The sequence below is a fragment of the Pelophylax lessonae genome (assembly GCF_965119305.1).
Source record: "Pelophylax lessonae genome assembly, chromosome: 1".
NCBI lineage: Eukaryota > Metazoa > Chordata > Amphibia > Anura > Ranidae > Pelophylax > Pelophylax lessonae.
The window spans coordinates 148,658,492-148,683,219 of record NC_138768.1 but is presented as its reverse complement, the minus strand read 5'-3'; the positions used below and the strand labels follow the sequence as shown (position 1 = coordinate 148,683,219).

The 24,728-nt window shown below is 38.4% G+C and overlaps 1 protein-coding gene across 2 annotated transcripts in view; it reads left to right on the top strand.

The window, feature by feature from the left end:
• The window catches only part of EDIL3 (EGF like repeats and discoidin domains 3), a 960,591-nt gene that overhangs the window by 304,694 nt on the left and 631,169 nt on the right, over positions 1–24,728 (top strand). For both annotated transcript variants that reach the window (XM_082243154.1, XM_082243153.1), the window contains exon 3: positions 5,145–5,174. In XM_082243154.1, the coding sequence (XP_082099280.1) occupies positions 5,145–5,174 (30 nt within the window). The remainder of the gene's footprint in view (positions 1–5,144; positions 5,175–24,728) is intronic.

The following is a 24,728-nucleotide window of genomic DNA, read 5'->3' as shown; positions in this document are numbered from 1 at the left end:
ATGCCTGCGCTTTATGAGATAATGACTAAGCCCCTCCCCTTCATGACATTGTTGAAAATGGGCGGGTCACGGGTGACCTTAAAATGATGCCCCCCCCCGAAAAAAGTTCTGCGGATGCCCATGCAAGGGGGTAACATTATTCTTTTAAAATGGGGTGCCATTAAAGTTCATGTGCGTGTAAAGGCAGCCGTCCCAATACTTTTGGTAATATAGTGTATCTGCTACCATATGCCTCTTTCTCCTAAATTGATATCCATCATTTACTCACAAATAAATAACTCTCGCTCTCACACTACTTACATTTCCACGGAGGATGTCAATGTGTGCCCTCCCTGCAATCTAAGTCCACGCTATAGCCGTCTTTTGGCTATAGCATGGGCAGAAGGGGATTAAAGTATATGGGTAAAATCACATAAACAGCATACTAGAGGACTATATTCTATGCAAAGCAAAACAGAACAAAAAAAAAAAATCAAAACACAGAGATTGCTTTTTAATCAATGCAATCATGCGGTTTCAGACTATTTCATACCATTTTAAGCAAGCCATTTTCTTCCAGTTATTTATAGAGGCAAAAAGCCCATGTTGATTTCTTAAACATGCAATTTTAAAATCACAGTTTGCCAAATTGGGCAGAAATCCAGGTATGCAGTATTATATTTCATTTGTTAAAAATACAAATCTAGCAGGTGTTTATGTTGTACTGTTTGTCTCGGCTTAGCAGTTTTACCTAGTGCATCTGGGTATAAATCATTAGACCAAAATAGCACAAGAAAAAGTCTAGATTGTGCAGGACTATAATACAGGATGGGAATATCTCTTATTTTTTTATCCTGGAGCAAGTCAGCCGTAAAAGCAAACGGTAGCAGAGGTTAGAATGTCTCACGGAAACCCCAAATGTGATAATAAAATGGTATAAATATGTTTGGATGCTTACATCTTCTTAAACAGAGAGGGAGCCTATTGGACTAAACATAAATAACATACTTTTTTTTTAACTGCTAGATTCAGAACAGATTTTAACAATTTTAAATGTTTAATGATGTATTCTTTTTAATGATACTGGTACAAGTATGCCTGTTCAATGAATAATACAATTTAAAATGATAAGGAATCTTTTGTTCTATGGTAAACACCAGTATACTATTCAGCATGGGAAGCAGTTGATGGATGCTGATCTGTGGAGATGGGAAGGGGCTTATTATTATTATGGCTGTGAGCGTAAGCAAGAAAGCTTCTTTCTCCCAATTTCGTACTGCCTAGTTTTTGCACAGTTGCCATCTGCCCTTTGAAAACGGGACTCGCTGAGAATAATAATAGGAAGACCATAAGGCCAATATTTTGTTCCCAGAAAAAATGGCAGCCTTAAAGGAAAACTGGGCTTGGGAAAAGCAACAGGTTTACTTAAAACCTAACTCCTTGTTTTAGTGAACTTTAAATAGTTTAGCATAAGTTAGTAGCAGCTGTCAGAGCTGTATAAACGGTATGAAACCTCAGCTTCATACAGCATAGAGCACTGTGTCCTGAGAGTGGAATGGGGACCTTTCCTCCCACTCCTAGAACAAAATCGAGTCAGACGGAGCATTGCTCAGCCATTTAGAGAAAGCGTTGTATTTTATGAATTGATACAAAGCTTCCTCTGATTGGTTGAGGCAGAAATCTTGAGATATAACACAGACAAAGCCAATCAGCGCAAACAATCACTAAACCAGGGGCGTAACTACAGGGGTTGCAATCGCAACCGGGCCCCATGCTCCAGGGGGCCCGTGCAGCTCCACTGTATACCTGGATATGAGGGGCGGCGGCGGCAGCATGTAAAGAAATCACTGTCCTCCTTTTTCATCCTGTAGCTGCAGGAAGAAAATGGAGGAGATTGGCTCCTCTGTATGCTGCTCCCACCACTCCTCCTATCCAGTTCACTTGTGTTCTGATGTCTCTGGGCCCCTGTGTGCTCCCCTTGTCCCCCCCCCCCCCCACTGGGCCCACTGCAGAACTTATGAAAGGGTCCCGCTGCGGGACCATAATAAAGGGCCCCGCAACGAGAGTGAAGGGCCCCAGGATCAGTGGGAGGAGCCCTAGGCTTGAAGGGAAGGGCCTTGGCCTGGGATCCGGGGGGCCCTTCATTGTTTCTTGCACCGAGGCCCTGAAGGTTCTAGTTACGCCTCGGCACTAAACAATAATAAAGCAGCTGAACACTCAGGGTCAAATTATCAAATAAAAACACAAAGAAAGGGCGCACCAGCCTAGTACATTATCCTCAGTAAGGCTTTTATTTATAACAAATTAAAAGATGTCTACTCACAAACGGGTGATGTAAACCAGCACATCAGATTCAAATTACAGAGTCCAGGATTATAGAGTTCACAGTCTTTGTTGAAATGACGGCTAACGTGTTTTTAGGCTTCACCTCTTCCTCAGAGCCTCAAATTAGCAAATCCCAGAGCAATCAATTATAAATAACAGTGCAGGGCTAATAAGTAGTTCCTGAAAAATGCAAACGGAGCAATGCATAAAGAGTCCCAAACATTGACAAAAAGTACTCCTAAATAATACTTGTTGGTGATCAGGTACAAGAAATACTCCACCGGAAAATCAAGCCACTCACCTCATGTATAGACCCCTGAATTAACAGTTAGATCTAAAAACACTTTTCCCCTCTGGGGCAGAAGAATGATGTCTGTTCCTGCATGGGTCCTCAACCAAGTAGGAGTTAACCAAGGGTAGTGATAGACTGGAAACAATCAATATGTCCCTCTAGACCTCCCAATCCAGAAATCCTCAGCGTGTTTAATGCATAAAAGCAAAATATATACGTAGTGCTCTCTGCTTATATCAAATGATTTTTAATAAAGATAAAATGCACTTACACAAACCTGCACCGTAACCCAGTGCTAAGTAGCTCCAGTGTGTGTACATAAATGTAGATAGGATGACTGTACGCGTTTCGTCCCATGGGCGGGACTTCATCAGCGGATATGGAGGCACAGGAGACACCCACTAGTTATAGACCATGACTGATCAGCGATAGGCAGAAAACTGCTTGTCACATGATTGCATTGTCATAGCAGCTACATACAGTATACAGCACTGTGTCCTGAGAGTAGAATGGGGACTTTCTGTCCCACTCCCAGAACAAATACGAGTCAGGCGGAGCACTGCTCAGCCATTTAGAGAAAGCTTTGTGTTTATGAATAGATACAAAGCTTCCTCTGATTGGCTGAGGCAGGAACCTTGACATCATCCGCCAACCTCTCCACCTCATCCAGTCAGATGAAACCTTGTATTCATTCAGAACAAAGAGTTCCTATCCTACAGCTGGAACACAGAGCTGTATACAGTATATAGCTGAGGCTACAAACAGTTCATACAGCGCTGACAGTGCTACATGTGTTAGTAAAGGAAATCATCTTTTTTGGACCAGCTTGGTCTAAAAGAACTATTTAAAGTTCACTAAAACATGGAGTTAGACTTTTTAGGCTTTAACTGTTTGGTGCTTAAACAGAGATGAGGACTCTCTCCTTGTCTCCATATTAGATGGAAAACGAGTGAGTCAGATATTTTCTGTACTAAGAAGTACCAGTTAATTTCTTTTAATAATCAGTGGCCTAAACAGAGCAAGGGAGTAGAAAGCAATGTGGGCTCCTTGACCCCAGGAGCACTTACTCTTAAGTTCAGTTATGCACAATTGTGCATATATAATGTCAAATGTATCTCTTGATTTGGCCTTCTCCAGTGTTAACAGGTCTGCTCACTACCTCGTTGTTCCATTGCCGCCATTGCCATTTTCTTAAATTATTTTTCCAGCTGAGTGCCCTCTTTTTTCAACCATTTGGCGGCTGTCAGGGCGGCTGGAGTTGGATTATCCAGGCATCCAGCTGGAAGGAAACAAAGTATTTAGCTAAATAGACATACAAAGTCTCTCAAAAACTCTACCTGCTAGCATTTTTTTAGCTAATTTTTTTAAGCACATTTGTTACTTTACCCTGCATTTGCAAATCATTAATTCACTTGGAGTGTATAAATGGATTTTCTCTGTGTACCAAAAATTTTGCCACTATTCAAAAACATATTGGTAGCCTAAAGTGGACTTAAATTCAAAAAGTGAAAATGTGCAATCATACTGTATAGGCAACATCAAGAAATCTTAATTGCTACCTCCACACAGAGACATGCAAGACTTGGTGACTAAGTAAAAAGGGAAAAAAAGTCCTTTGCCCTCTGTCTTATTATACCATGCTAAACTTCTAAGGAGACTCCTATATGCTAATGTCATACAAAGGTTAGTGTTATGCAGTAAGTACAGTAACTGATCAGAGATTACTTCCTACACATCTAGTATACTTTACATCACTGGTACTTGATATTAAATAATACCCATTATCAAAGATAAAGTGTATATGACCTACATACCAAAAGCCAATTATAGTGCTCTCAAAACCATTCATGATCAGCACTTAAGCCCCATACACACTGGCCACAATGGGTTGAGTGTGTACCAGGCTTAAGGTTTTGATTTCCTAAAAGTAAATATGCAGTTCATTTGCAAGTTGCATCAAAAAGAAAAAAAAAACCTAATCACATGCAAGTGAAATAAAAAAACAGCATTTTTGCTTGAACGTGATTGGATAATGGGAGTCAGCAAAGCTTGACTTCATTCAAGCTCTGGGGATAATTCCCTTGCAAAGTGCATATTCCTTTGTACAGTGAAACATCAATTTGCCTTTAGTAAATCAACCTAAGACTTGTTTTCCTTGCAGGTCAAGCCTCAATGTTTTGTAATTATGGCTTTGTTTGATGGTATGTACTAAAAATCAGTGTCCTTCTGCTGTTTTCCAAATGTTTCTACTGGTAGGATATACCTGGGGTCCATAAAAAAGTCACATCCTAACATGAGTACCACCTCTTATGTTCTATTATGATAGGATGATAGATCCTGGTGATGCCCACTTTTTATGTGTTATAATGGCTACAGCATTGTAATGTAATGGTCTTTGCCAATGAAAACTGAACAAAACAATCAATTATTTTCTGAATATTGTTTGCCTAACGCAATTTGAAAAATGAAACATAATTATTTTGTTGTCCACTCATGTGTAAGCTAGATATCCTGACTTAATTTTTCTATTTTTTTTTTTTTTTTATAGCATCGGTAGAAGAAGATTCTACAGCTACAGGTAGGAGGATGATTTCTAATTGATCCCAATTTAGAACTTGTAAGAAAAGGCTGTCTTAAACTGCCAAATCTTTTAATCAATTAGAATGGGACTTACTGTAACTTTTTTTTTTTTACTCTATACATTTTACCATTATGGAATAGAAGACGGTAAGGCCCCGTTCACACTGGGGCAATCCGACTTCCCGGGGCGACCTCCGAGGTCGCGGTGCGAGCAGCGCGCCGCGACCTCAGAGCGGCCGGCACGGACTTCATAACATTGAAGTCTATGACGGTCGCTCCGGGTCGCCCCAAAGAAGCTCCGGACCCTTTTTCTAAGTCGGAGCGACTTGTGTCGCTCCTATTAGAACGGGTCCGCAGCTTCCCTATGGAAGGCGACCTACGGTGACCTGTGAGGCGACCAGGTCGCCTCACAGGTCGCCCCAGTGTGAACGGGGACTTATTGATCATATGCAGAAATTAACAAACAGGAGTTAACCCATACCTTGCCTGATATGCAACCCATGTAATCAATCATAGTGCATAGTCTATGGGGTTGATTTACTAAAACTGGAGGGTGAAAAATCTGAAGCAGCTGTACATGGTAGCCAATCAGCTTCTAACTTCAGTTTGTTCACTTAAGCTTGACAAAAGAAAAAAAAAAATAGAAGCTGTTTGGTTTCTATGCAGAGCTGCACTAGAATTTGCGCTCTCCAGTTTTAGTAAATCAACCCCAATGTTCATTGAGCTTAACAACTAAGGTAAAGCTATAACCAATTTAGTCAACTAGGTGTGTCCTAGCAAAAATTTATTTTTTTTGTTTTTTTAAATACTTTTCCCCAGACATGATTGGGTATTCAAGCTGAATGCAACTTCACCTTATTTATCCCATCACTGAACACTTTATGAGGTTAATTTAATAATTCATTTATTTAAAAACAATTTTAAGTTTTTCTTTTTCTTTTTTTCTTTTACATCTTCAATTTCATTAGTAAATCAAGCCCACTTGGTTTAACCACTTCCGCTCTAGAAGGTTTTACCCCTTTACCAGTCCATCATTTGTTGCTTTTTAACACTGTGTTATTTTAACTGGTAATTGAGCAGTCATGCAACGTTGTACCCCAACAACATTTTTTTCACACAAATAGAGCTTTAGTTTTGGTGTTTTTTGATCACCACTGGGTTTTTTTATTTTTTATTATATAAACAAAAAAGAAGAAAATTTTGAATAAAAAATAAATAAATGTATTTTTACTAATGTAATTTTACTAAAATAAATCCAATTAAAAAAATAATCAAATTTTATCATAAATTATAGGCCAAAATGTATTTTGTTACATGTCTTAACCAATACTTGCATATTGATTTGTTTGTGTGAAATTTATAGCATCTACAAACTCTGGTATATTTACTGGAATTTTTATTTATTTACTATACACTGTCAATTTACTAATGGCACTGAATGAGAAGGGATTAACATCTCGTGGTAATCAAGGGGTTAACTGTGTGCCTAACAAGTGTTAATGTGTGTATTGTGTGCTGCTTTTTACTGAAAATCGTTGTTCCTTCTCTCTAGAAACAAAGTGATAATTCTCTCAACGCAGGGCTCTGGGCTGTGATTGGTCTGTGATTGAGCTGATCAGCAGGTCCTGACCATGGGTCATTGGCTGGGACCTGCTGACAAAATCCGAGTGTGCCTAAACGCAGTGGGAGTCGGTCATGGGTGCCCTGTATTGACACAGCTGAAATAAGTAATGGGTGGGGGGGGGGGGTTAGTACGTGCAACTGGGTAGGGGCATTCTGCTTTGCCATGAATGAGAACGCATAGGTTCCACTTTAAGCGTTACAGAGAGGAAACCTTTTAGACACTAAAAGCTATTTGCTGTTGCAGACATTTACTGGTATACATTAGGAATCAAGTTAGGATACTGAACATTGGTAGCTATTTAAAAGCTGCATTGCAAGGATTTTTTTTTAAAAGGAGATGAGCACCCAATAAAAACAATCCACCTGAATACTGTACAGCTGTCTGTGCACAATACCTTCTAATGCAGTATCTGGAGAGACACAAGTATGTCTTCACTTAGCTTTGTTGCTTACTCATCTATAGCCGCCCTTTTTAGAGTGAAAGGGCAACTGATTAAAATTTCCTAGCCGACTACTATTAAGAACGTAGGCGGAAAGTCTGCTGTAGACTTCATGCTTGTCTGATATGAGCACACAATTTTATGTACAGTACTTATCTGAAGAAATATATATTTTTTTACTTGTCCTAATATGAACGTTTGTATTAGTTGTAGAATGCACTTGAAATATGTACGGTTTTCTCTGATGGATATTTTGTTCTTTTGTTCTTTTATATAAATATGAATTTGAAAAAAAGAAATGTGTACGGTCAGCTTTAGCGTATAAGGATATATTAAAATGTAAGCTTACCTTTGCAGCTTTAAACACAATACATATTGATAAACTGCATATGCTTATACATGCAATTTATAAATATATAAAAAAAAAAATTATATTCCATCTTCACATATTTTCAAAGGCTTTTTTGTTTGAGTAGTTACATTTCCTTTTATTTCTTTTTAGCTTTATGTGGTTATAGGTAATATTTTCCCTATGTATACTCAATACCTTCCCTATGTATATTTTGTCTTTTGAGATTACTATGAATAACATTCCACCATTAGTTTTCTTTTAATACAGGGGTGCATTATGGGTTTATAGATCACCAATGGCAACCAGAAAAATCATAATGTGGACATGGCTAAATGGGAAAAACAGAGTATACAAAGGTGGAAGAAATTAACACACAAAAGGTGGAAAATTGTCATATTTCTGATTGCCTTTGACTTTAATGGTGAAGAAAGGATTACCCTCTAGCCCTCAAATTGTTTGCTGTGGAGCCTATAGTTGACCTAATGTGAATCTGTGGTCAAGCAATGGAATTCCAGTGCTTACACATTCCTAAAAAGTAGTAAAACTCTTTAAAGCCCTCAATCTCCCCTGCAGGTGCAAGCACTGAGGATCAATTAAGCCTCAAAGTCTAGAGCAGAAGCACTGAAGCTGCTCAAGTAACTCTTTGGCAGCTCAGCTTCTCCTGCTTCCATCTTGTAGTTCACCAGCTCTGTGTTAGAAATTTCAAGGCTGCCAGTTCACATTTGGTATGGGGGCCAAGGTGAGCTGAGGTACTAAGAAAACAGACATTGACCATGTCAGTGCTTCCACTGTGAACTTGAGGATGCATTGCTTCATAGTGGCAGCAGCTACAGAGATCAGGGCTTGCTTAAGACCATTTGATGTTTGTTAATAATATGTAATTCCTTAAATATCCATAGCCTGGTCGCTGACTCACTTTATAGTGAACCTGTGTTATACCCATATACATAAATTAACTCAACTAAATTATCTCAAGTATATATTGCATACTATACTGTACCTAGCCTAACAAAATGTTTGTAATTTCATGCTCTTCCTAGATGATATGGCAGCTCAGACATCTGATCTACAGTGCCTTGAAAAAGCATTCATTACCCTTGAAATTTTCCACATTTTGTCATGCTACAACCAAAATGTATTATATTGGGATTTTATGTAAAGACCAGCACAAAGTGGTAAGTATTTGTGAAGTGGAAGGAACATGATAAATGGTTTTCAATTTTTTTTTTTTTTTTCAAATAAACAGTGATACAAATAGTGGAACCAATTGTCTTCAGAAGTTACTTAATTGGTAAATAGATGTCCACCTGTGTGTAATTTATTCTCAGTATAAATACAACTGTTCGGTGAGGCCCTCAGATGTTTGTTAGAGAACCTTATAGAACGAACAGCATCACAAAGACCAAGGAACACACCAGACAAATCAGAGTTTTGGCCTAAAAGTAAAACTCTATGTGTAGTGGAAAACTAGCATTGCACATCACCCTGAACACACCATGGCAGTATCATGGTGTGGGGATGCTTTTCTTCAGCTGGGACAGGGAAGCTTTTCAGAGTTGATGGAAAGATGGATGGAGCCAAATACTGCGAAATCTTAGAAGAAAACCTGTTAGAGTGCAAGAGACTTGAGACTGGAGCGAAGGTTGACCTTCCAGCAGGACAACAACCCTAAACATACAGCCAGAGCTACAATGGAATGGTTTAGATCAAAGCATATTCATGTGTTAGAAAAGCCCAGTCAATGCCCAGACCAAAATACAATTGAGAATCTGTGGCAAGACTTGAAAATTGCTGTTCATATACGCTCTCTGACTGAGCTTAGGCTATTTTGCAAAGAAGAATGGGCAAAAGTTTTATTCTCTAGATGTGCAAAGCTGGTAGAGACATTCCCAAAAAGACTTCAGGGGGGCTGAATACAAAAGCATGCCACACTTTTCAGATATTTATTTGTAAAAAAATGTAAAAACCATTTATCATTTTCCTTCCACTTTACAATTATGTGCCACTTTGTGTTGGTCTATCACATAAAATCCCAATAAAATACATCTAGGTTTTTAGTTGTTACCTTGACAAAATGTGGAAAATGTCAAGGGGTGTGAATACTTTTTCAAGACACTGTATGAAGAAAAAACTTTAAATTAAACAAAAATATGAAATAGATGGTGAAATTCTACAACCAGCACACCCTGATAACACTGTAGGCTCTTGAATTTAACAGCCAGTATTATCAATCATGGTCAGTTCAGTATGTTTAGCATCATGTGTCAGTTGGCCGTTGGCTGCCTGATAGTCCATCCAGGGGCCAACTGAAGGAGTTCCCATGGCAAGCTGACAACGCTGCCTCTAATTGCGAGGCAGTGGCTTAGTGGTGTCAGCTTGCAGCTGGAAGTGCTGTTATTGCCAGGATCTTCAAGAAAGAAACTTTGCAATAGATTAATAAAAAAAAAAATCTATTTTAAGAAAACTGTAAAACATTATACTTGATGGCAAATATGCTAAAAAATGATTTCGGGTGTACATACATTTTAAAGCTTCTTGCTACACATAGCAGGAAGACTATCCTCCAACCTAACAGACCATCCTCTTTCATTGGTGTAGCACGAAAAAGATCTAACCGGTCAAGTTTTATATTTATCTCAATATATTTTTAACCATATTATTCAGGCATACATGTAGCTAATTTACAATGGCATATAAGTAGACAACATACTGATAACAGAGTATTTAAAACATTCTAATATGGTGCATCTCAAAGTGTGGGATTATTTTGTACATGCATTTGCAAAAAAAGAATGCACATTCTATGCGATAGTCTCCATTCATAATTTTGTATTCAGCATTGCTCAATCAAACTGACAGCTTAAAGCTTAACTCTGGGCTAGAATAATTCATTATTACTTGAATCTTGGTGTCATTTGTGTCTTACTTCCCCATCTGTTCAGTAATCCAGCATGAAACAACTCCTATACATTGCCTCTGTGCAAGAGTTTCCTGTAATATAGACCGACCAATGCTGCCCTCTCCCTTTGAACAGGGTGACAGGTCTTGTATACGCCCCTTTTGTTTGTTTGCCTGTAAAAAATGGCTTTCTGGGTCCCACCCACAGATTTGCCCTCTGAAAAGTCTATGCACAGGACAGTGATGATGTCAACATTGCTCGTACAAGGTGATATCTGGGTTTGCAAAGGCAATTGGTGCAAAAAAAGTGCATTTATATCCTGTGTGGGTATTGAGGAATATATACAAATTAACGTTTTTTTGAGTTACAAAGTTGCAAATTTCAGAGTAAGGCTGTACTAAGAGAAAATGGAGGCTGCAGTTTCTGACCTTTTCCTTTGGCAAATGCTAGATGACTGGCTGTGATGCTATGTAGTTACATAGTTAATCTGGTTGAAAAAAGACAAAAGTCCATCCAGTTCAACAAACCCAGAAAAACACACACACAAATAGAAAACCTCCATATATAATAGCCTATACATAGAGTTGGTCCAGAGGAAGGAAAAAAAAAAACAATGACTTCAGTAATTGGAGCAAGTATGCAGGAGCCCTGACTTCCCTCTGACTATCACTGGAACAGGAGACCTCACTAGAAAAACTCCTCTAATCCTGTTCAGGAGACAATCATCATATTTTGAATGTCTCGTTACCTTCGGACAGGTTTACTAGTGACCATGAGTCCATGACTAATAGTGATGGGAAAGCTTTACAATGGAGGTTCTAACAATTCTCTACTCTATCTAAAACATTTATTTTCTTCTTTAAACTGATTTTTTTTATTTTATTTGACTTTCACACTTTTCAGGCATACTCTACCATAGTTTTCCTATTTCATTGATAAGTAGTGAACTGTAGATTGGCCACTATATGGATCTTTCAATGGCTCATTGCAGTTACTTTGTCACTCTTTTCATCAATGTTAAGATATCATCAAGCTAGGAAGTCCATGTTTGCACTGAGTTGCATAAGCATATGCATATATTGTGAGAAGAAGCAGAAAGCACATCCATTGTATAGTAATGAAAGCAGGAAACAATATATAATTACAAATCATTCACAGAACCAAGAAAAAATTCAGGTCTAGCATTTTTTTTACATAGTTAATTTGATCCAGCTTGGCCAATGTAACTATGCATTTACTATACCGTGTGATCCCTCTAGAAGCTGGAAATCACTGTAGACACCGCTACTCCAGCGATCTCCACTTGCTTCTGGGTCGTATGCCGAGTGACTGTCTTGCTGCCTTGTGAGTATAGAAGGTCTGCATTTTGGCATGAGTGCCATTCAGAGATCGCTGTGCATTTTACTCACGGAAAGCAAAGCGTTCTCTGATTTGATGAAACTGAGAAGTGAGGCAGGGATACCATGCTCTCCATCTTATCTAATAAGAGAACAATTTCTTGAGAAAATGAAATACATTCTCTGAATGCCACCCCTGCCAAGCATCCACCCTACTGCGTTTATAATGCAACAGGGCAGCTACATGGCATGGGACTCAGAAGCAAGGGCAGCTTACTGGAGTAGTGGTGTCTACTCCAATGATTTCCAGCTTATAGAGGGATCCCACAGGTATAGTATATACAGTGTTGGGGGTAACTAGTTACAAAGTAACTGATTACAGTAACTACATTACTTTTTTTGGTAACTAAGTAAAGTAACTAGTTACAATACTAATATTGGTAACTACACTACTTTACTAGGCTATAGGAAGTAACTACACTACTTTACTAGGCTATAGGAAGGCGCTTTCCTGCGTTACCCAAGCCGTGCGATACAATCGTTATTTCGAAGAATAGAGAGGGATGAAGTTTATGACTTTTTGTTGCACTTTATGTTTTATTCTGTTTTTTCAGGTTTTGTTCTCATGTTTCCCAAAGCCTGTGTTTATACAATAAACTCTATGCAGAAAGAGTGTCATGTATCTTCTTCTACACGGTCAATTAAGAAAGAGGAAAGTAAAGTAATAAGTAGTGAAGTTACTTTTCAAATGCAGTAACTAGTAAAGTAATCTCATTACAATTTACAGAAGTAACTAGTAACTATTAACTAGTTACATTTTTTGAGTAACTACCCCAACACTGAGTATATACATAGTTACATTGGCCCCAGCTAGACTATGTTAAAATGCCATACCTGGAATTGTTCTTTAAAACATTATCACATGCTGACAATATCACTTACCTCAAGCTTGCCTCTTTTATACATTTTTCTAAAGAAATACTGAAAATGCTATGCTTTTCCCTTTAAGCACTCGGTCAAATGTAACAATTCTCACATAAGTAACAGCAGAACTCTCATACTGTTGTTAATGTTGTCTTAGAAGAATCAAGCAAGTCTACCCATGCAGTTATGACAGTCATAGAGTGAGATTATATCTGCGTGGGTGAGCCATAACACCAGCCTTCCCAGATTAAACTGTTTATTAATGAACTTAATCAGATCAGTGATTGTCTTGTCTTCAGTATTAGATACAAGATACCCATCATATGGTGTCCTAATTTATGCAGGCAATCATTGACCATGCACATGCAGTTATTAAAAACATTAGCTTTTATGATTTTAAAGATAATTGAAAAATATTTGTCAATAAACTGATTTGAGAAGGATTATGTTAGGGAGTTAGAGCAGAACATGTTTCAGGTTGGGAGTTTATCAAGGAATCATACAGATCCGCTGCAGTTATGACTGCCATACACAATGGTTACTGGTTATTTCATAAGAAATGACAAGACCCCCAAATGTTCTTTCTCTAAAAAAGAGAAAACAGGAATAATCTGAGGGTTTTTCATCCTGTCCAATCAACATCCAGCAAGTTGGCACTGATCAACTGTGATCTTTTTCAGTCCCTTCAAGGTGGGATTATCATGAACTTGTAAGATAATCACTCACTTGATGTGAAAATCAGGGTCCTGACAGGGGTATTTTACCTTGGACTGATCCTAAAACATTATAACCTTGTAATGTTGACCTTTATAAAAAATCCAAGAATGATATTTAGCCATAAAACAGGTGTCAGTGGCATGTGCTAGGGTCCAAACTAGCATATTCTACTAATGCAAAGATTTAATATAAATTTGAAGTCAGCCTAAATGTCTCTGACTACAGATTATATTTCAGCAAAAAGAACACAGGCGCCACTCTAAGTGTAATAAGAAGGTTTAATATGAATAAAAATCTCATACACCAGAACACCAGAATACTCACAAATGAGCATATGTAAAAGGCATGTGGTATAAATCATAGTTGCCCGTCTATCCGGTAGAGCAGTTCAGGATGGCTCCAGCGGTCTCAGTTAGTCAGAAGCAGCCGGTTGGAGTCGGCGATTCCTGGTCCCTGGAACGCACAGAGAAACTATCCCGACGTCACTTTCCGGATGTGACGAAATGGGCGCAGGCGGTGACGCGTTTGCGGAGCATGCACTCCTTCCTCAGACCTCCTCAGGAGGAGGAGCATGCGCTCCTTCCTCAGACCTCCTGAGGAAGGAGTGCATGCTCCGCAAACGTCTCACCGCCTGCGCCCATTTCGTCGGGATAGTTTATCTGTGCGTTCCAAGGACCAGGAAGTGCAGACTCCAACCGGCTGCTGCTGACTAACTGAGACTGCTGGAGCCATCCTGAACTGCTCTAACGGATAGACGGACAACTATGATTTATACCACATGCCTTTTACATATGCTCGTTTGTGAGTATTCTGGTGTATGAGATTTTTATTCATATTAAACCTTCTTATCACACTTAGAGTGGCGCCTGTGTTCTTTTTGCAGTTACCTTCAAGGTTCTTCTTACTTGTCATCAGAGCAGCCCTCAGTGTAAATGAAGACTTTATATATGGACTTTTAAATGGACTATTTCTCATATGTTTATATCTGATATTGATATGTTGTACTTGTTTTTAGTGTGGTAACTGTTGGTCCCATATCCCTCGCGCCAGTATATATATATATATATATATATATATATATATATATATATATATATATATGTTTGTCCAGATTATATTTCAAATGCTGATTAAGAAAAAAATAAATAAATAAAAGAAAATATTTGCAGTTGGCAAGAATGTGCTTTTAATGCAGATCAATAGGACAGTTTGCCATCCCATTTAATGTAAGAATGTTATATTAAAAATTACAACTTTTACATTTCTGTAAAGTTTAAAATAAAATTAGTGCCTGGGTCAGTGTGTCCAAAAGAAGAATAAAAATTCTATATTTTAATGCAAAAAAAGTGAATTTTAGTCCCCTAATTTATTTGCGTTTTTCCTTTTTAAATAATGCCTGCAATGAAGGATGAGGGCTTTTCCTGGGGACTGCTTTGTTTACTTTGAACAGATGTATATTTTTAAGTAAATACAAATTTTTCAAGAAGTGGTATGGCCCTACGACAATCTACCTACCACAAAACACTAATTTAAAAACACACCCATTTACAAAGTACTAAAGCACAGCAATCAGATAACTAGAGAACTATTTAAATGTATGGATTGAATTAAAAAGGGGGGGGGGGGGGTTGAATTCATGTATGTTTCCTCCTGTCCTTTCCGCCTGTCACAGAGTTCTCTATTTAAAGTTAAGCAAAGAGAACTCTGTGTGACATTGTAGGCTGCACACCACAGCCTGTGGTGTCTAGTGGAATGCAGATAGCAGTTTTCACTCCCCATTGTAAATAGGCTAAAACTGTGTTTTTCATAAACAATTGCTATTTTTTAACATAAAATTTAAAAGATTTATGTTCACCTTTTTTTTTATACATTGTTGCATCTCCTTACGATCCATCTCTCTTAGATCTATGTTCTTCAGATGCTTTTCCTAAGGAAACCATCAAGTATGCCTTACTTGAACAGATTAGAATGTTCCTGCACCTAATACGCTTTTTTTGAATACAATAAATAAGGTGCTCACAGGTTTGGACTTTGACTGCTTCAAATAAGAGCCTAAACTATAATGGCTCAGTGGTTAAAACTGTGTTCAGGGGCTGTTTAATGCAAATCTGCCCCTATCTACTTGATTTTCATGGGTTCGTTCCTAAAGGAGATCGGCGAGGGGAGGACTGGGAATCTTTGGCTTCAGGGGCAGAGACAACCAAATACCCTTCAGGGACAGATTTCTGTGGGCTAAAGAAGGTGTGTCACTGAAAGGAAAACAATGGTTGGTGGGTGATTCTAAATTACATAGTTTATTGTAACACACTCTAAAAATATCCTCCATCATTAGCTTTATTTGCAACTTTCCACATTCAGTCACATGGCCTATTACAATGCAAATTGGTGCTAGAAGACTTGAATCTGCCAAAAGCTGTGATTGCAGGTAGCTATGTATTTCCCAGCATGTAACACTGACTGCGGGTCTTGGTCTATTGATGTCTAAAGGGTGAATCACCTCTATTTAGGGCCACTTGTCCAACATTTTATTATTATTGTCCCGAAGGCCAAATTCCTCCCTGTCCTCCAGTCCTCCCCTTTTCCATTTTGTTTGTGGAACTAAATGGTAAATCCATTATTGGTTCAGCTTTCTCTCTGAGGTGCTGATGAATTGATTGCGAATAAGTAGGATCTAAATGCATGTTTATGGGTTTGTTCCACAAGGTGAGGGGAGGACTGGGAATCTTTGGCTTCAGGGGCAGAGACAACCAAATAGCCTTCAGGGACAGATTTCTGTGGGCTTAAAAAGGTGTGCCACTGAAAGGAAAACAATGGTTTGTGGGTGATCCTAAATTACATAGTTTATTGTGACACACATTCAAACATCCTCCATCATTAGCTTTATTTGCAACTTTCCGCATTCAGTCATATGGCCTATTACAATGCAAATTGGTGCTAGAAGACTTAAATCTGCCAAAGCTGTGATTGCAGGTAGCTATGCATTTCCCAGCATGTAACAATGACTGTGGGTCTTAGTCTATTGATGTCTGAAGGATGAATCATTACTATTTAAGGCCACTAGTCCAAAATTTAATTATTATTGTCCCGAAGGCCAAATACCTCCCTGTCCCGCAGTCCTTCCCTTTTCCATTCTGTTTGTGGAACTAAATGGTAAATCCATTATTGGTTCAGCTTTCTCTCTAAGGTGCTGATGAATTGATTGCAAATAAGTAGGATCTAAATGCATAGGAGTGGGCGTTTCATTTTTGAGTTGTTATTAGAGGCATGTCATTAGGTTGACCAAACCACCAAGCATAAACCCTAAAATCTTGGAATTAATGATGGTGTTTATCTTTAAATGAATTCCTTTATTGCCTTTTATCAAATATATCACCTTAGTGCGACTTTTTAAAAATGTGTCACCTAGAAGCATTTGCTAGATTTATGTTTTCATTGCTCAGACATCTCAAGCTGAATCAGATAAAGCCATCTAGCCGTATAGTATATTTTACATCTGTTCTACGCATTGATATTGTCAGCTTGACCATGAGATGCTGTCCTTGAATTTCTGTTACCTAATACCCAAAGGAGGAATCTGTATCAAACTGCTTTTTGCGCTGTTTAATAAACGTTTCACTAAATAATGCTTAAACTTCCATGTGCCTCTGGGAAGATAAGAAAACCTAACCATGTTTTTCAATGAAAAAGAAAATCTAACCTGAACTGTACCTTGAAGGAGATTTTGCCTTATGATAGATGGCATATGCATGAGAACAGCATCACAATACTGAATGTGAAAATTATATGCTAATGAACCAAAAGTGTTGATGTCCTAGTTACCTGTATTTGTATTTGAAATATGGCAATAACAGGACGAAAGATAGGTTACAAACTATATAAAGAAAAGCGTGAACAATAAACAAAAGCGTAATATGCTGTAAATAACAAGATAAAAGATAGAGCACTAGATCCAAAACAGGAGGGGTAAAGACTTTACATCCAGATTTTAGAGGCAGATCATTACCAATGTGTGTATTCTCTGGGGTCCCCATAGTACTCTAAAGAACATCAGAGGGATAAAAAGTGCCAAATTTATTGAACTCACATCATGATATGCTTGGCCCTGTCATTCTTCTTACAGGTGACATACATAAGTTATAGGGCATTGATAACATGGTAGAATACACAGGTTATGTGCTATTAATGACAGTGGCAGAACTACCTTAGCCACCGTTTTGGAGCTGTGGGGCCCAGGACAGAGGGGGACCCTGCCAGTGCCATTAAGGTGAGCTGTCACTTGGGTTCCTCTCACTACCCACCATTCTGTTACTTGTGTGCGGTGCCACAGACAGTTCTTGTCTCTTCCCATTCCTGCTTCCTCCTTTTTTCTGTATTAGTCATCATAAATCTTTGGCTGACAGTGCTTCTCCCCTCTCATGGGCATCACCCATCTACCTATCTTTTTTCAAAATTAATTTGCTTTTTTTATTTTTATTTATCTGTTGAAGCCAGTTTGATGGCATGTTGTTTCTGGGCAACATTGTCCTTTGTCCATTGCCAAGTCCTAGGTGACTGGGTGGCTAATAATGCTGACAGCATCACTTGGCTCCACCCTAAGCACTGCCCACAGTTTATTGTACTTGTCATAAACAGGATTCCTGAGCTAACTCTTCAGGTGAGCTGTGCCCAATGGTGAAAGAGGGTGCACTGGTGGAAGAGATGCACAGATAAAAAGGAGGTGTAGAGGCAGAGAGGGTCACAGTAGGGAAAGAGAATGCAGGGGTGGAATGGAGTGCAGAGGTGGAAGTGGTTGAAAAGACATAAGGGGAGGAAGAGATGGAAAGGTTGCAGTGATCAAAGGGGTACAATGGTAGAAGTTGAGAAATATGCAATGGTGTCATGCACTCGGTGCTGTGTGCGAAAAGGACACTGTCCATGCAGGGCATAGTGACAATACATCTGCAAAAAGGCCTCCCCCTGACCCTTCTATAGTTGACTTACCATGATCCCTTGCCACTCCCTCTTCCTCCACAGCAGAGTGGAGTGGAGTAAAATTACTGGTGTCAGTGAAGTGATAGTGCTTGGGCTTAGGAATTGGCTGTTTGGCATGAGCACTGTCACAGGAGGGAAGGTCACATCTTCATACCCAGAAGTGCTGGGGGTTCTAAAGATTGAATGGTAATGAAGCACACCTAGCATGTGTTGCTGTGCACTGCTACAAGATGTGTGCTTATCGTACAGGAGCATGCCCATTAGTGCAATGCTATGGTGTGAACAGGCCCTATAGCATTGCCTCCCCACTTTTCTATTTGCTGCATACATTTTTTTTATTGTAAAAATGCCATATGCAGTCGATCAAGCCTTGTTGCACATTACAGTAGTAATTAGGGTGATGTAAATTGCATTTTTTTAATTTGTTTTGGGGAGAAGGTCCCATAAAAAATGTTGCTATGGGTCCCTGTGATTTCTAATTATATCCCTGATTTATAACATAAAAGACTATACATTTAAGATTTAAGTTATATGTCCCCTTCAACAATCTTCAGACATGGGGCTAAATATCAATGTGTTAGCAAGAGATAATTACGTAATAATGCCCAATTCTAGTCTAAACCTTGCTTCTAGATTTGAATAGAGCAGGAAGGTATAGAACCCCAGTCAAGTGTTAAATGCTGTCTGCATTCCCATTAAGATTTTTCAGATTTCAAATGATGTCTATAACTCTTATGAGAGAGTGAAGGAAAACCTGTTTTAATAGGATCACAGACAGCAACATAATATTGTCAGAGGCTATGACCTTTCTCACTATACTGAAAAGTTGTTTTTATTGCTGCCTGTGTCCCCATGGTGAGATTTCTTTTTGCTCTGTCTGAAACTTGTCAAAGAGTCGAAAATGCAAAGATTTTCCTTCACTTCCTGTTCTGTCTGACAGGAAATGACAAGAAATCTCCCAAATGGGAACACAGAAAGCAATGGAAATTGACAAAGGTTCCGCACTTTCCTTACAGTATCTAAAACTAAAAGAAATGTTGGGCTTTTATCCTATATTACATGTAAACAATAAGTAAATATAACTAGACTAATACAGGGTGCTGATTTTAAACAAATTATTAATCACTGTTGCCTTTTTAGACGTTGTAGCAGAAGCTACACGTACACGTTGCAGCATAGATAGGAATTCACAAAATAAACTTCAATTTTTTTTACTGATATTCATCATATAGTTGAGGACTATAGTAACAACTCCCTGATTTCCATTGGTAAATTTTGGTTATATCAATAACTGTCGAAATGTAAAGAAAATGCATGTGTCCCTCAAATCTTCTAAATAAACTATGCTAGTTAATAATTATTAGATGTTAGCTTTTAGCAAGCACCTTATTGGGCTAGTCATTGCACCACCACTTGGAGCTGTCCTGAAGATTGTGCACCCGCCCAGTGAATATAAGACACACAATATCCTGCAATATCTCTGGAACATATAGAAGTAACAGGACTGTCATTTTTGTTTCCTGGGGGGGGGGGGGGGGTTAGCTATGGGGCATTGAAAAGAGAATAGTTAAGTGGTCAGGTGGCAAAATTAGTGGGGAGGGCTTAGAAATTGAGCCTACTCATTTATGTGTACTGTAACATTTGCCCAGAGATGTATAGTAACTAAGTAGAACTACTTCACTACTGTACTTAAGTACCGAAAGGCGGTATCTGTACTTTCCTGGAGTAGAATTTATTTCTCCTACTTCCACTTTTACTTCACTACATTTTTTCGATGATTTTAATACTTCTACTCCGATATTTTTTTTTTTCTGCTGCATAGTTACTCGTTACAATTATAAAAATTACCACTGCCAGAACAGTAGATGGCAGGTTTCATGAAGCTCAAAACATGTGTATTATCAGTGCATACGGAAATAAATGCTACTGTATATATAAATAAAAGCTGCATTTGAAATAATAAAAAACAATATGATGTTCAAACTTTTGACTTCTTTCTTTAATAACTACATAACACAGTACTTGTACTTTTACTTTCAGTACTTGAGTAGCAATTTTTTTTCAAAACTACTGGTACTTTTACTTTCAGTACTTGAGTAGCAAAATTTTTAAAAAAAACTACTTGCAATACTTAAGTACAAAAAATGTTGAATACTTTAGTATTTCTACTCAAGTCACTTTTTGATCGAGCACTTCCACTTCTACTCAAGTCACTTTTTGATCGAGCACTTGTACTTTTACTCAAGTATGGGTTTCGAGTACTTTATACAACTCTGCATTTGCCACAGTCCTTTAACCCACGTGTTTCCAACTTATTATAAATTACAAGAAAGAAAATATACAAACATACACAAAACAGTGACTGGATTCAGTTTCATAAACTATATAAAGGCATACATGCTTTTAAGGTATTAAATATCTTGAAAACACATAATGCTACATATAGAACACAGTGAGAAAGACCATAGTGGAATACAGACTAGTTTAGAAGACATTTTCAATGAATGAGAACTTTTCATAAATCACAATTATTATTTTTTGTATGTATTGCCATATATACAGACCGGTTAGATTACACAGTCTCATCAACTACCATTAAGTTGATTTACAAAGAGACAGAGAATAACTGTAGCTAATGATAGCAACCAGTTTAATTTCTTCATCTGAAAGAGGAAACCTGAACTGGACTGATGCTGCATCATTTTATCATCCATCCCCCATATACAGTATGTTTGGCTTCATAATTTCAATAATGGTATTTTGATAGATTGATAGATTTTGCTTATCAAGATATGCTGGCTCTGCGCATTATTTGAATAGATTGTGAAATTATGGCTTTATGTTCAAGGTAGGCAATCACTCAAGATGGTCTAAAAACCTAGTATCTTCTGCCAGGCTGGGTTTAGATAAACAATATTGTGTGTTCACCGGTTATAGAGGTGAACCTCAATCTTTATTTTTGTATGTGTAAAGCTGGCTACACATTATAAAACTTTTTCTTGTACAATTTCCCTTTAGATTTTCCAAAACCAAATAATTTGAGATCAAACCTAAATACTTTCAAATTGTATGCAATCAGGTAGACACTTGCACTACATAGATGAAGGTAAATCTAAAGGAAATTGAACAAGAAGAATTGTATAATGTGTAGCCAGCTTTATGGTTAGAACCTTTGAAAGATGTGTACTGCTGTCTCTTTTCCCACTTAGGTAGATTCATTGTCTCTATTTAGTCTGATTCTACTGGTGATAGCTGTTTTTGAAAACAGTCTAAAAATATAATTCCCCTTATATTCTGTTGTGTATTATGGAGAGGGAGGGAAAGGTATTTAGTCATTCCCTTCGATTATCTAAAAAATACAAAAAAATGTTTGGCTGTAGATAAATATAAAGCAAATTAGCGAGGTGGCAAATGGAAGTTGATTAAATGTTATTTTATCCAAAATGTATTATCACAAAATATTATCTATTTCATAGTAATGATAAGTGGACTGGATCAAGATCAACATTGGACCAAACAACCTTAATTAACTTTTAAATCAAAATCGGGGGCTAGGGTAGACTTTATTTTACCCAATAGATTAAAGGAGAAGTACAGTCAAAGCGTGTTTGGCTGTACTTCTCATGTGGATCACAGGAGTGCAGTTTGTTTTGAGCTCCTGTGATCCATTTTCAGCAGACAGCGGGCTGAAGTCCGCTGTCTGCTGGCATCACAGAGCCGGTCCAGGCTCAGGCAAGATCACAGCAATGGAGTTGGGATCCCCCAACATGCCTGGACTGGCACCCGGCTCAGCCTCTCAGCGAGCCGCTGAGAGTCTGAGCCAGCCACTTCTGACCGCTCCACAGCTCAACGCCCTGGGAGGGGGGGGGGGAGCAGAGAGCCATTGACTGGCAGTCACCAGTTCTCTGCTCCCAGAGCTGTGAGAACCTAGCAATTGGTGGTGTTAGATGTTAGATCCCTCGGTTCTCAGTCTTAGAGGCGCCAGGGGACAGATGCAGCATTAGACTGATGCTGCACCCAACTAGGAAAGTATGATTCCTAAATAAAACAAAACAAAACATATTTCTCTTTTAAAGTTAGAAGGGGTTAAGAACTTGATCACAATCGCATGTATATTAGGGTGAAGAATAATTTACAAAGTAAACCTATAACAGCAATCGCAGTAGGGGAAATTTACAAAAACTGGTGCACCCAGAATCTGGTGCAGCTGGGCATATTAAACAATCTGTTTCTAGGTTTTATTGCCAAGGCTTAAATGAACAAGCTGAAGTTAGTAACTGAATGGTTACTTTGCACAGCTGCACCAGATTCTGTGTGCACCAGTTTTAGTAAATCTCCCCCAATGAATCACTTAAAGCGGTAGTATACTCTGCTTTTTAACTTTTACCTACAGGTAAGCCTATAATAAGGCTTACCTGTAGATAAAATTAATATCTCCTAAACCTCCACGGTTTAGGAGATATTCGCCCTGCATGCAGCCGCTGACACCAGTGGCGCATGCGCTCTTAAGGTCCGGCGGAGGTTAGGAGCTCCTTGTTGGCTCCTTGCCGGAAGCTGAACTCCCGCGCACATGCATGGGAGTGAGGCCATCGCGGCTACGGCCACTCACAGCGCATAAGCCGCCAAACCCGGAAGAGACGCCGAGGGAAGATGTCAGCTGCCTCAGCGGTGTCTGGGTGACCGTGTCTGGGCTTCGTTCTAAGGTAAGTATTTCATAATGAGCTAGTATGCAATGCATACTAGCTCATTATGCCTTTGTCCTGCAGGGTTTTTTTTTTTTGGAGGATACAACCGCCTTAATGATAGTGCTTGCAAGTAAGTAAAGGGTTGAATGCATATGAGCTTCACATATCACCATTTCTTACCATTCTGCGGTCCATGTTCTTATTGTGATATCTGGTTTTATACACTATATTTAGGTTACATTTTCTAAAGATTTGTCTATTTGAAATTGTACTATGCTGATTTTAGGGAAAACTGGCAGTATTTGTTGGTACTTGGCAGATTGCAAACTATTTTATTCTACATGTTTCCCATCCTAATCATTTTTGGTAAACAAAGCAAGAGATAAAATACTAAAAGGCAGTAAAAACGTTTGTATTGCAGTATAGCTTTCTGCATGATTACAGTAAAAATAGTTGGTTACAATAGCATCTGCAGCAGCATTATAGTAATCTTGTAAACATTCACTCTAAAACATCACTTCCAAAGGAAATGGGTATATTATGTGAATTGCATAAATGGATAAAAAGGAAAGAATGCTGTTTCTAAGATTGACCACATATATTGTGCTAAGACAGGAGTTTACCAACATGTGAATACATTACAGGCGATTGCATTTATCAGCTGTAAAAGCCCCTGTGCTGTGTTTAAATTCTGAGACTGTGGATAACAAATGGGAATTAACTGATTTATCAAACGCCACTCCTGGATTCACTGTAGCAACATGCTTGACTGTAAATTAACCTGCTCGGCCATTTCACCGGACTCAGTCCCCGAGGACCAATTCTTTCCTGGCTTTCCGCAGTCCTGCTAAGTCATTAATCAGAGCAGAGCAATCTACGGCTTAATGCGCTGAGCAGAGTGCACGTGCGAATATGATAATCTATAAGTAATTTGTATTTGTCAGAAAAAAAACGTCAAAATAAATTTGCTTGGTCTCTAAAGAATGCAAAGGTTTTAAACAGCCAATGTTACATAAAACCTCCCTTCACTCACATGACAAATAAAATGTTTTATACTCATTTATCTAAATATGTGTCATTGAAATGGATGACATTGAATAATGAGAACCAATGACTGTTTATTGTTTAAGTGGAATAAAAGAGATTTATTAAACTCAATGGAGTTTATTTACTATAACCGGAGAGTGCAAAATCTGGTGCAGCTCTGCACAGAAACCAATCAGCTTCCAGGATTTTTTTGTCAAAGCTTAACCACTTAAGCCCCGGAAGATTTCACCCCCTTCCTGACCAGGGCCTATTTTGCGATTCGGCACTGCGTGAATTTAACGGACAATTGCGTGGTCATGCAACGCTGTACCCAAACGAATTTGACGTCCTTTTTTTCCCACAAACAGAGCTTTCTTTTGGTGGTATTTGATCACCTGTGCGATTTTTACTTTTTGCGCTATAAACAAAAATAGCATATATTTGGCAAAAATAACAATATTTTTCACATTTTTTTATATGAAATTCCCCCCCAAAAAAATGTAAAAATCAAAATTTTCTTACATTTTAGGCCAATTTGTTTTCTGCTACATATGTTTGGTAAAAAAAAGCGGATTTTT